Source organism: Myotis yumanensis, unplaced genomic scaffold, assembly GCF_028538775.1.
Source record: "Myotis yumanensis isolate MYYU_CA2020_CCGP unplaced genomic scaffold, mMyoYum1.0.hap1 SCAF_2, whole genome shotgun sequence".
Lineage (NCBI taxonomy): Eukaryota > Metazoa > Chordata > Mammalia > Chiroptera > Vespertilionidae > Myotis > Myotis yumanensis.
In genome coordinates, this window is record NW_027223753.1 from 177,702,024 (window position 1) to 177,714,607 (window position 12,584).

Sequence of the window (12,584 nt, forward strand, 5' to 3'; positions counted from 1 at the left end):
TAGTGCTGAATCATTTGTTGACAATACATTTCATTTACAAAAATCTCAGGGTTAGAAAAGCTCTTAGAGATACAAATGCAGAATCTTTTGACAGATGAGGAAAACAAAGCCAATACATTTGCATGTTTGTCGAATAACCAACTAGCTCATCAAAGCAGAATTTCATTGCAATGTAAACAGATTTCTAATACTTTGGGAAGTAACTCCAAACTTATTTTGCTCATCCAAGGATTGCATTGTAAAACTTCCATTATTGTCTTCATTGTTTTTCTCTTCTCAAGCATTTATGTAGGGATATATGAAACTGATGCCCTGTAAAGGAAAAACCATACCCTGCTTTTTATTTTAGGAGAGGGAGAGAGCTGTGAATAGAAACTGTAAATAGCATTTTTTAGTTGTGGGGGATTTTGATATCGCAAGATCAGAATATTAGCTGTCTTTGAAGGGGTAATCCCATTCTACAAAACAAAACCCCAAATATTGACACAAGGTATTGTCCAGTCACATATTTAAATAAATAAAAAATTTTAATAAAAGAATGAGAATTTGCACGTGGCTCACCAAGTCTGCAAGTTCTGAACTGCAATCCTTTTTTCCCCCTGAATAAGTCCTTTTTAGTGATGAAAAAATAAAATAAAATAATGATACCGAGCAACCCCTGAAACACCCTTTGGCTTTCTGGAACAGCTTCAAGTTTGCTATTCCAGGTTACTACCTATTCATTTGGCTTCATGATGACATGTTTAAGATAACATTACTTTTGACAATTATAAACAAACTAAATGGCATGATCTCACTTATATGTGGAATATAATGAACAAAATAAACTGATGAACAGAATAGGTCCAAAGACATGAACAAATGGAAGAGACTGACAGATCTCAGAGGGGAGGAGGTTCAAGGGAGGGGAAGAGATTACCCAAAGAACTTATATGTGTATATGCATAGCCCATGGACACAGACAGTAGTGTGGTGAAGTGGGGTTGGGGGGTGGCGGGCGGAAGCAGGATGGAAGGGGGCAAGGGGAGGAAATGGGGGACATCTGTAATACTTTTAACAATCAAAATAATTTTTTAAAAAAAATCACTGAATGTAGAATCTAATGAAAAAAAATCTGATGAATAAAGTAAAGCCAGAGACTTAGAAGCATGGAACAAACGACGAATTTCAGAGGGAAGGCGGGGTGAAGGGGTGGGAGGGGAGTGATTAAACAGGGAATTTATATGCATATTTGCATAGCCCTTAGGCACAGACAATAGAATGGTGAAGGCCTGGGAGGGGCGGGTCCGGGGTGGAGGGGGTCAATGGGAAAAAATGCAAACGCAAAGGGGACATCTGTAATACTTTCAACAGTAAATACTTAAGAAGATCATTTCTGATAAATAATAATAAAAAATAAAAGTCATGCAATGAAGAAATACACCGAAATAAATAAACTGCAAATGGAGATTCTGGGAAGGAGGGAGGGAGGGAAATTTAGAGTGCGGCTGCCCAGCATTTCCTCAGGCTCGTCCGCGCCGTTCTCTTCCCTGGAGGGGTTCCCCAAGGCCCTGGGCCGGGAGCAAACCCCGCGGCTCCGAGCAGCCCCGCCGCGAGCCCAGGGAGGCGGGTCCTGCCGCCCGTCCACCAATCGGAAGCCGCGTTCCCCGTCTGCCCCCTGAGAGCAACCTTGCCAGCCGCCCGCTGTCACCTTTTACGACAGTTTTCCGGCCCAGGTCGCGGCGCCGCTACCGAGTGTTGCCGGCGCCCGATCGTAGACGTTGGGTCCCCGCTGGCGGCGCCCTCGCTTTCTGGTAGCGGCGGGGAGCTGTGGCCGCGGCCTTTCGGGCTGGGATGAACCGCGCTCTCGGCGGAGGCAGGGGAGCCGAGCCGGAGCCATGGTGAGTGCGGCCTGGCGGGTCTCGGCCCGGGCCCCATGTCACCCTCAGCTCGCGGCGGGGAGGGGCGCCGCGGGGTGTCCCTCGTGCGACTGTGGGCCGGGGTCGGCCTGGGGTCCCGCCGTCCCGGATGCACAGCTGGGCCCGCCCCGCCCGGGCCGGTGCTCCTCCGCGGCCCTCCTGCGGGGGCACGAGCCCCGCCCGCCGCCTGCCCGCCCCGCTCGGCGTGGAGACGCACTGGGTCCCCCGTCTCCCCAGCGCGGCCTCGCAGTACCTGCCCCGCTGTGCTCTCTGTCCCCGCTGCCCGGAGGCGGGGCGCTGCCGGAGGCTCCGTCCGGAGAGCCGGGCTCCTCGTTAAGCCCGCGGTTGGCGTGGACGTGCGTTAGAGAGATTTGCAGGAACCGTTCTTTCTCAGCTGCAGCTTTGTTTTCCTTTTGCTTTGAACTTTAGCTTCATTTGCTCTGAGGTGAGGGAGGTTTTCAAAGCGAGGGAGATCCTCCTTTTCTTCTCCCGCCTGAGGTTTTGCAGTGCCTTGGATGTCCAAGTGGTAGTGCTTTTAAAGGATGATTCGGCGGAATCTTTCCCCCTAAAAGGTGTTCCTCCCGTTGAGGTAAAACTTGCCCAGAGTTGGGACGGGAGGAGGGGTGTGATAGGGAAGGGTGGGAATTAGAGAGGTAAATGTGTGCTCTGCTTCCCCTCACCAGGCCAGTACAGTGGTGGCCGTTGGACTGACCATTGCTGCTGCAGGATTTGCAGGTGGGTTTGTGATTTGGGGATGGAGGTGAAGTAGGGGAGGTTGAGGACTTTTTAATTATTCGATTATACTTTTTGTTTTTAGGCCGTTATGTTTTACAAGCCATGAAGCATATGGAGCCTCAAGTGAAACAAGTTTTTCAAAGTCTACCAAAATCTGTAAGACTTCCTAAACATTTTTGCTAATTCTTTGCTGCCTGTATATGAAAACTAGAATTACATTTAAAGAGGGTAAATTTCCAAACATCTGTGAAGTTCTAAGTGATTACTTTGAGGGTCCCTTCTGCTTTCTACAAGGCGAGTTTAGAAGTTCTGAACTTTATAGGTGCTACCCTAAAAAGTCAAATTTTGTGGGTAACAGAATTGGGACAGAGGTGTTAACAATCTTAGCATCATGAAAGTTACTATCACTGTATTGTTGACACACTATTAACTTCAGCATTATCTGTCCACATCCCCCCTCCCCCCTTGCATCACAGACACGGACCTAGGGCTCTGAAGTGATCCATTTTCACTGTGCGGTCCTGGCACTCCCTAACATACTTGGGAAGCACTGCAGTTTACTAGGCTATAGACCAGCGGTTCTCAACCTGTGGGTCGCGACCCCTTTGGGGGTCAGACGACCCTTTCATAGGGGTCTCCTAAGACCATCGGAAAACATACATAATTACATATTGTTTTTGTGATTAATCCCTATGCTTTTTTTATGTTCAATTTGTAACAATGAAATTGGGGGTCACCACAACATGAGGAACTGTATTAAAGGGTCGAGGCATTAGGAAGGTTGAGAACCACTGCTATAGAAGATGCCTGGATGAGATGTAATGACACCATCTGTGGTCACAGATCAGAATGAATATGGCTGTGACAGCTTGCTGAGCATCATGATTGAAAAGAGGGTGATGGTAGGCTTTACAAATATTTCTTACATAATAAGGTCAGAAGACCTAATAGCCTGATTTTTCTCCATATATATCTTAATCTGAACCACTTGTCTTAAAGATCTCTAAATCCTCTTGAGAGACTTGTTCTACAACATAGTGATACTATGAGATGAAATTTTTATGCAGAACATGGCTAACTTGGAATCTTCCCTTCACTCCCAGAAAAACTGGGTTGAGGCACTATTGTTTTGTCTTACATTTTCAAGACAGTTTAGGTTGTCTAGGGAAAAAATGGATATTTGATAATCATTAAAATATTTGTTGTTACTTATGAAGCTAAAGTACAAGTTATCGGAAATGTCTTAGTTTTCCTGCTAATTCTATGGACATTCACAGACATTTTTTTAGCAACTCTCAGTTTATTCTAATAATCTTTTCTTACTAATGCATTTCCTCTTTCAGGCCTTCAGTGGTGGCTATTACAGAGGTGGGTTTGAACCCAAAATGACAAAACGAGAAGCAGCATTAATACTAGGTGTAAGGTAAAATAACTTCTAATAGTTTTTATATTTTCTACAACTCTAGAGCTATCAATAAATGTAAGAAAAACCTTTGTTCATTAGGAAGGAGTTATTTGTATCATGTCTATTTTAACATCTAAACACTCCCTACAAAATTCCAATGAGACGCACATTGGCACATAAGCACTTTTTAATTCATTGAAACATAAATGTGCAACAGATAATAACAGTGCTCAGTGTTGTTCTCTATAAGTTTTTGTGGGGAAATTCTGCCTTCATTCCCACATTCTTAAACATTCTTCCCAACAAAAGGACTGTTGAAATGAATATTATCAAGCTCTATTAAATTTTTGAGAATTTTAATTTTTCTAAGGAACTGTTTACTTCCGATTCAAAATATTCATCTTGTGTGATAAGGAAGAGGTTCCTAAACAGAGTTTCACACTGTTGTGTTGACTTACTCTAGTTTTGCATCTTTAATTGCCCTTTATGTACAATTTTTTGTGATCGAGAAGTAGTCTGAAATACCACCTTTCCTTTTTTAAATTAGCCCTACTGCCAATAAAGGAAAAATAAGAGATGCTCACCGACGAATTATGCTTTTAAATCACCCAGACAAGGGTAAGTAGTAATTAAACTCTTCATATGCATGTTGTAGTGACTTTGTAATTGTTATTAATGGGATAATTTGTATCTAATTCCTGTCCTATAATAAGGGAAGTGCCTAAATCTGTGTGTGAGCACTGTCTCCCAGGCTGGATCCATTTGTCTTACAAGAATGAATTCTGAGTGAAAAATTTACTTACACAATAATGAGTAGATATCTAATAACTACTAGAATTTGGAAGTAGTGATAAGCATTAACAATGTTTTGAGGATCTGCAATTGTGATAAAATTTGATTTCTAATAGTCAAATTCTCTTGGCATTTGGACTACATTCTTTAATATTCAATTTCAGTTAATGAGACCAAAAGTATGAATTTATTCCTTTAGACCTTTGAACTTGAGTTTACATAGTTAGAAACCTATAGAATGTATTTATCAGTTTCTGATACGCTTCTAAGAAGCTTTAGCTGTGTTGAAGTAATTCCTTGGAATGCCAAAATATAGACCACAAAATCTACATTATAGTGCTCAACTCCTTTTATAAGGAGAGGCCTTTCATTAAAAGGTCTTTGAGTTAAAACACAGTTGCAATTTTTTGGTATCTGACTGCATAGCCTCTTTTATGAAATTTAGTTTGTATTAACTGGAGGGCTTCTGACTAAAGTCTAGGGTGGAGCCCATAAATTCACATTTCTACCAGTCTCATTGATGCTGATGCTGGCTGGTCTAAGGACCACACTTTGAGAATTACTCCTTCAGCAGATTAGTAGGAAAAACTGTATATAACATTGTAAAGGGACAATAACAGGAAAAGAAAAAAAAAATATGAAGGGCAAAAAAAGGATCTAAAGCAAAGTGAGGCCTTTCCAACAAAGCTCAGAAGCCTCTGAAAATATCAAGGTTTTAAAATAACAGAGCACAATAAATTTCTGTTCATTTATGACTTGTAATCATCACTATAGGTAGGTAACTTACATAAGTCTATATAGGTTTTGTGAAATTCTATTCGTCATCAGTTTAAACTTCTTTAAAAGTTGCTGGTTTTGTGAAATCTCATTTCCCATTGGTCAAATATATTGCCATATATGTGGTTATCCAGTCGCAGTATCGTAATTATTTTTTGGAATGCTATTTCTGCTAATTGCACCTCTCAGATAAGCATAGGGATCCTTGAAATGAGAATAGCTTTTCACCAGTCAGAAACTGAGACTCCATCTAATATTTCTTCTTTTTCCCTATAGGAGGATCTCCTTATATAGCAGCCAAAATCAATGAAGCTAAAGATTTACTAGACGGTCAAGCCAAAAAATGAAGTAAATGTATGGTGAATTTTAAGTTGTTAGTCATGTGTATGAAAACAGCTTTTTATAATAAATGTCCTGAAGCTACACATTTTAAAAATGATTTAGCACAAACTAAGTCAAAGCCTTGGTATAAGTTTATTATTTAAATTTGAAGATTCTAAATCAAATTATAGAATATTTGGAAATTAATGCTCAATAATTATGGATACATACGATTTGAATAGAAACATTGTTCTATCATTACTCATTTCATAAATAATTTGGTATTTACTTCAAGGCACAGTGAACATGAAAGTCTGCTCTCAAGGAACCCCAATCTGATGAGACCCATACACTAGTAATTAAAATGCAATGTGATACATATTATGATGGAATTAGTACAGGCGGTTATAGTATAGGAGGAGAGACTGTCAAGGTATAGAGAGCTGGTTCAGTTGCTTAAGACTGAATGTAAAAGTGAGGTTAGCCACAACTCTGACCTAAAAAAGTTGATGTCATGTATATCACAGGCAGAATTCAGATTTCATAGATTAAAAACTTGATAAAAGAGTATGTCATTCCTAATCAAAATATTTACAGTGTATTCAGCTAACGCCTTTACAAAACTGAGCATTTGTAAAAATAATTTTTATATAATCAAGTCTTGCATTTATGATCAAGCTTGAACACGATTAGCTAAACCGAGATGCTCTGATATCAAAATACTTAGCTTGGACTCTGAGAATTTATACAGTGAATATATATATATATATATATATATATATTCACTGTATATATATATACAGAGAGAGAGAGAGAGGCGCGCATGCCTGGTGCATGAAATTCATGCACTGGTGGTGGCGGGGGGGGGGGGGGGGGGGATGCAGGAGGTTGTCCCTCAGCCCAGCCTGTGCCCTCTCACAGTCCAGGACCCCTCACTCCTTACCGCCCACCTGCAGAGGCGGCAGGAAAGGCTGCTGTCACTGCTGTTGTGCTCAGGTGAGCCATGAGCCCATCTTCTGGCTGAGCTGTGCTTCCCCCTGAGAGCACAGTGACCACCAGGGGGCAGTGCACAGCATAGCGACCAGTCATTCTGGTCGTTCCACCATAATGGTCGCTTAGGCTTTTATTATATAGATGACATTTGAGGGCAAATGGCTTACTATTGGGCTAACACAGTGGTTCTCAATCTTCCTAATGCCGTGATCCTTTAATACAGTTATTCCTGTTGTGGTGACCCTAATTTCATTGTTACAAATTGAACATAATTAAAGCATAGGGATTAATCACAAAAACAATATGTAATTATGTATGTTTTCTGATGGTCTTAGGCGACCCCTGTGAAAGGGTCGTTCGACCCCCAAAGGGGTCACACGCAACCCACAGATTGAGAACCACTGGTCTAACATATGTAAGAATCTTAACCAAAGGACTTACATAAAACACCCCAGGGAAATAGCTAGTCTGTGGTCTCTAGCAGTACCTATATTTAGCTTTAAGATGATAACATATGCTAACTACCATCTAAATTTTAAGTCATCTTAAAGTTCTTATTAATGGAGAACATAAACTTTCAAGGTCAAAATAATGGAAGTAATATTTAGTGTTGGAATGTGTTTAGGGGCATTTCAAAGTTGGGGTATATCTGCTTTTGGTTTATTTTCCATCTTGTTTAAGCAATTATTTGTTATGTCTTAAGAGTATAATAAGGCAGGCATAGCTTTTTGTATAGGATAAATCTTTTGTTACTCTCAGAGGGAAGGGGTATGAAGGTATAGCTGTTATTCGTAGTAGCTATGTTCTAGAAAGTCACTAAAAATAATAAAACTGTACCTAGAGGCAATACTGGTTCCTTTAAGCCTCTAGTCACATTCTAGTCAACCAGTTAATATAAAACCCTGTTTTATGTGTGTTTAAAGACACCTTATGTGATATATTGTTGATTCCTTAACATTTAACTCTCAGACAACACCACTCATGGTGGCACATCAGTTTTCTTGTGTTTGGGAACATTAGGCAGCACTTCCCTCATATTTAACAGGGAAATCACCAATAAAAAGCACACAAAGATTGAAAAAAAAGTAGGCACTAAATCATGAAAAGAATACTTGTGTACAGTATGAAAACAAAGCAGAGCATTGTATTTTTGTATATCAGGTGTTTCAAAATTTTCAACACTGCGTCCACAAATGACCAGGAAATGAGAATCAACTATATTTTGGATTGCTAACCCTTTATTTCAAACCTTTGGACTACTAAAAAAAAAAGTTTCTAGGGCCAAGATCTTTAAAGAAGAGAGTATCAATTAAAACTTAAATGCAATTGTTTTAAAGACAAGTATAAAGTGTAATAATATGCCAACAGGCAATCAAGCATGAACTGTAAAAAGGAAAACTTCATATAGTAGGTATGCCTTTTGAGTAATGTAAATAGCATACCTGTTATAAGACAAGTATTAAGACAGTTAGGAACCACTTTAATACTAAGAAGCACAACAGCACATTTTTCTTTCATATCAATCAGCTTTGTTTCCTCTATACTTACCTTTATCAAGTAGAAGAATCCATATTTCATTGGAGGTTATTAGGCAAACCTACCTTTTTTCTTGGGGGAAAGGTGTCATCTATGTAGGGCTCTAGGTCAGTGGTCACCAACCGGCGGTACATGGACCACTAGTGGTCCGTGAGGTCTGAAAGGTTGGCAACCGCTGGTTTAAGGAAAACCTTGGAGCAGCGGTCACCAACCAGTGGTCCACGGTCACCAACTGGTGATCCATTAAGTCCTAAAGGTTGCGGACTACTGCTCTAGATCATAATGGGTAACTGATGCAAGTATGATCTGTATCTTTTTTTTAAAAAAATATATTTTATATATTTTTTTACAGAGGAAGGGAGAGGGATAGAGTTAGAAACATCAATGAGAGTAACATCGATTCAGCTGCCTCCTGCACACTCCCTACTGGGGATGTGCCCGCAGCCCAGGTACATGCCCTTGACCAGAATCGAACCTGGGACCCGTCAGTCCGCAGGCCGACGCTCTATCCACTGAGCCAAACCAGTTAGGGCTGGTCTGTATCTTTTTAATGGTGTTTTCTTACAAAAATTTGATGTGAAATGTTAATATTAGCTACTTACAATGAGCCAGCATTTTCCCAGTACAGTAAATGTCCTCACCTAGAGTTCTCGAGAAGTTCCCCAACTTTTAAGTGAAATAATGTGTAACAAAACTAATTTTACCATAGGCTATTGATATAAACAAGAGTTGAGTTCCTGTCGCATCTCATCACTGTAACATTAAATGAAACATTAAGGACCTACTGTACCTCAAAAGTACTTATTTAGTACATGTTACAAGGAAAGTGAAGTTTAGTGAGGTTAAGTAACTTGCCCCAAGCAACATGAGTGAAAAGGCTGATATTTCTCAAACCAAAGTTCCATACTGTTAACCCAGCAGTGTGGTACCTTTCACAAATCTGATAACCCAGATGTTTTCCTTGGTAGTACAGAGGTACTTGTCATTACACATCTAGTTTGGGGCCTTTTTGAAAGATGGTATTAAGGGGAGAAAGGAATAGTTAGTTGAATCCAACAGTAACAGAGTAAGAGGTGCAGGGTTCGAGTCAAACTTCTGCAATAACAGGCAACTTTGTCAAGCCATCTGTGTGCTTAGGGCTCTGCTTCCTCATCTGTTATGAGGAAAATAATGGCCAACTTGAAAAGTATTAGGATCCCTCCACATTTTATGGATAGGGAAAAAGCCAGAGCAAATATTTGAGGTAATAAAGCTAGCAAACTATAAATAAGCCCTGGGTAACTTCTCTAATTTATTGTGTTCATTAGTAATTTGGTTCTCAATAGATATTTTAGGGGGGAATTCCCACCCATAGCCTTACCTAGATCCGGCATATTGGAGGTTCAATTTTCCTACCTAGATCCTTCATTTGCCTTCAGTGGGCCTCTGCATTGACATTAGATGACCCCTACATTACACTTTATAAAAACTGGTGATGAAAGTGGGCTGTATCGAGTGGTCCTCAAAATAAATCTTCCCCACTCTCAGAATTTCAAGCAAATTCTTTGCCTTCCAAGTATTTTCCTATGGGAGCATTTTAAGAAAAATAGTTTAGTTATTCCAGAAGACTCAAACCATTCAACAATTGAGAACTTCCATGAAAATACTTGTATTCCACCTATTTTCATGTAACATTATTTAGAATGCTAGTTTTTTGGTTATATAAAAAACCCTGAATTGAGGGTAACCTTGAGTACCAGAGAACTTAGATGACCTTTATAAGTTGGTCTGTGTTATTGACACTGTTCAGAGTGCTGTATATCTGCTTGGAGCCAACTGTTGCCTAAGTAACAGCATATAGAAAGAGCTTCTATTCTGTGTTACTTATTATTTCTCACCCAATGAAGACATAGTCTGGTGTTAAGGTATAATCTGGAACATGTTAACACTTGCTGTTACCTTAGTGGTGTCAATTAATGGAATTTCAAATATAATACTTATGTGACATTTTTCTTAACCTGAAAACAGCAAGTTGAAAAATGGAGTTCAAAGAAGTTGAGGCATAAGCTCCAGGTCATAATTAAGTATAAAATGATTTAACCAGAAAAACTATAGAAAAATTTTTGTAATAAAGTCTCTAAAGTAGAAAATTAATAGTTGCATTTGACAATAAAATAACAAGGGTATAAAACATTCAGAAAATATCCCTGTGATTTCACCCCCCCCTCCCCCCAAAAAAAATCCTTTCAATCCCTAAAACACAAATACTGGAACTTCAAGACTGGGAATGTCAGTGAAAAATAATTTTGACCTTGCTTCTGATATCCTTTAGACTGCATAACAGCATAGTTGGAAATGTCTGGGATGGACACATATATAAAACACCATTTTAATTTGCCATACTCTTGTTGAGAGTACTTGGGAAATGGTTAAGTGTCACACATATGAATAAACTCAAGTTACATTAATATTGCAAAGACCCTTAGGGGATTAAGTAGTCCAGCCCTCTCTAAAATGAAATACAGAAAAAGTTAGAAGACAGTAAATTCCATTCTGTACTTACATACACAACATCTTTTCAAACTCTCAAAGAAATAGATAAGCAAATTGACTGACATAATTTCTCTTATAAAAGCTGCATTATAATTTATCCAGGTGCATAATGATGCACATTTTTGCATCATTATGCACCATATTTTGTTACTTGAAATAGTAATGCAGATGAATCGGACTATGAAGTGTTCCACTAATAAACCCTTTCTAAAAACAAAATACGTATTTCCTTATAAGGTTATATGTACCACCACCATCCAGTAATTTGGGGTTTTGATTAGACTACTATTGATTGGATTTCTAGAGTAAACGATTATACTTAAGCACTTGTCAAAAGTTTAGGTTTATCATGGATTTTAAGTTACTATGCATTCAAGCGCACATCCTAATAAAGAATTAAAATTTTAAAATAAGGGTCAACAAATGCCAGATAAACTTATAAAAGGGTTCAGAGAATCCAAACCATAATAATAAAGATAGGAAGACTGAATGGAACTTTACAATATCCTTTTTTTGGCCTTTAATAATTTTGCCAAACCTATAGGTAATCAGTTTACGTTCCTAGAGGTCTAGAAAAATTAAAGTGTAAAAGTAACTTTCCTTTACACACATTTCCATAAATCACCAGTCATCTGACATAGGACTTACTGCATTATGGCCAGTTTTCTATTCATCTGTCCTTAGACTGAGCTCATTGTAGGTACAGCCAATGAGAATGGTATCTTTTAACCTCAAAAAAACTGTAAATCTATTTACAGAGGACACAAATGGTACTATTTCCTAATCTAACTGCAACATTCAGTTAACATGCCAACTTTGCAAAAGACCCTTCTTCGGTTAAACACTAGACTCTTGGCTATAAAAATACCAGACATAAAGGTGATGGATTCCAGCCAAAAGAATGGCTGAAATAGAAAACCATAATAAGAGTAAACCACCAGCTACTTTTGCCTCCTTTACTAGCCTAGCGTTTCCCTGTTCTTTGTGCTTGCATATATATACCTGTACTTTCTTTTTAAAAAAATTACATGTAAACAACCTCCCTTGGCCTTATCCTAAGCAATGTCTCAGGTAAGTTTCCATAAAGTCACCAGCAGTTTGATGTGCTATTTTTCTTAACTTCACATTAAAAAAGGTAATGTCAAAACCCAAGAATCCTAGGCTTTCCAAGGTTTCGGGAAAAGCAGACCATTTTTGCCTCCACATAATGAAGCTCCCACTTCATGATTTAGTTCCTATTTCACGTGTGCTGGCACAGTATTTGAGCTGCACAAGGCCTTTAGAATAGTGTCTTGCTTGAGTATCTGTTTAATGTGCACAGTTAAGTTCTCCCATAGCAACCAACATCTATAATAGCCTAAAAAGATGCACCCCTCTCAAAATAAGTTTGGAATGCTATCTGAACTGACAATGATTCTCTTTGGGGAGTGGGCTTTTCATTTCTGAACGCGAGCATGTACTATTTACCCCTCAAAAAGCTTATCAGGATTCTTCAACACATACTTTTAAAGGACAAAACATTGGGTTTAGTCACTTATAATGAAATCTGCCTATTTCCTTGAATATGGTTGTCAGTTCTAAACTAAAGCACTGCT

The 12,584-nt window shown here is 39.1% G+C and overlaps 1 protein-coding gene across 1 annotated transcript; it reads left to right on the plus strand.

The window, feature by feature from the left end:
* Nucleotides 1-1,698: 1,698 nt before the first annotated feature.
* Nucleotides 1,699-6,043, plus strand: DNAJC19 (DnaJ heat shock protein family (Hsp40) member C19). Its single transcript, XM_070406746.1, has 6 exons — nt 1,699-1,880; nt 2,582-2,633; nt 2,716-2,789; nt 3,977-4,056; nt 4,586-4,656; nt 5,884-6,043. The coding sequence occupies exons 1-6, from the start codon at nt 1,878-1,880 to the stop codon at nt 5,952-5,954; spliced, it is 351 nt and encodes a 116-aa protein (XP_070262847.1). The 5' UTR covers nt 1,699-1,877; the 3' UTR covers nt 5,955-6,043.
* Nucleotides 6,044-12,584: the final 6,541 nt, after the last annotated feature.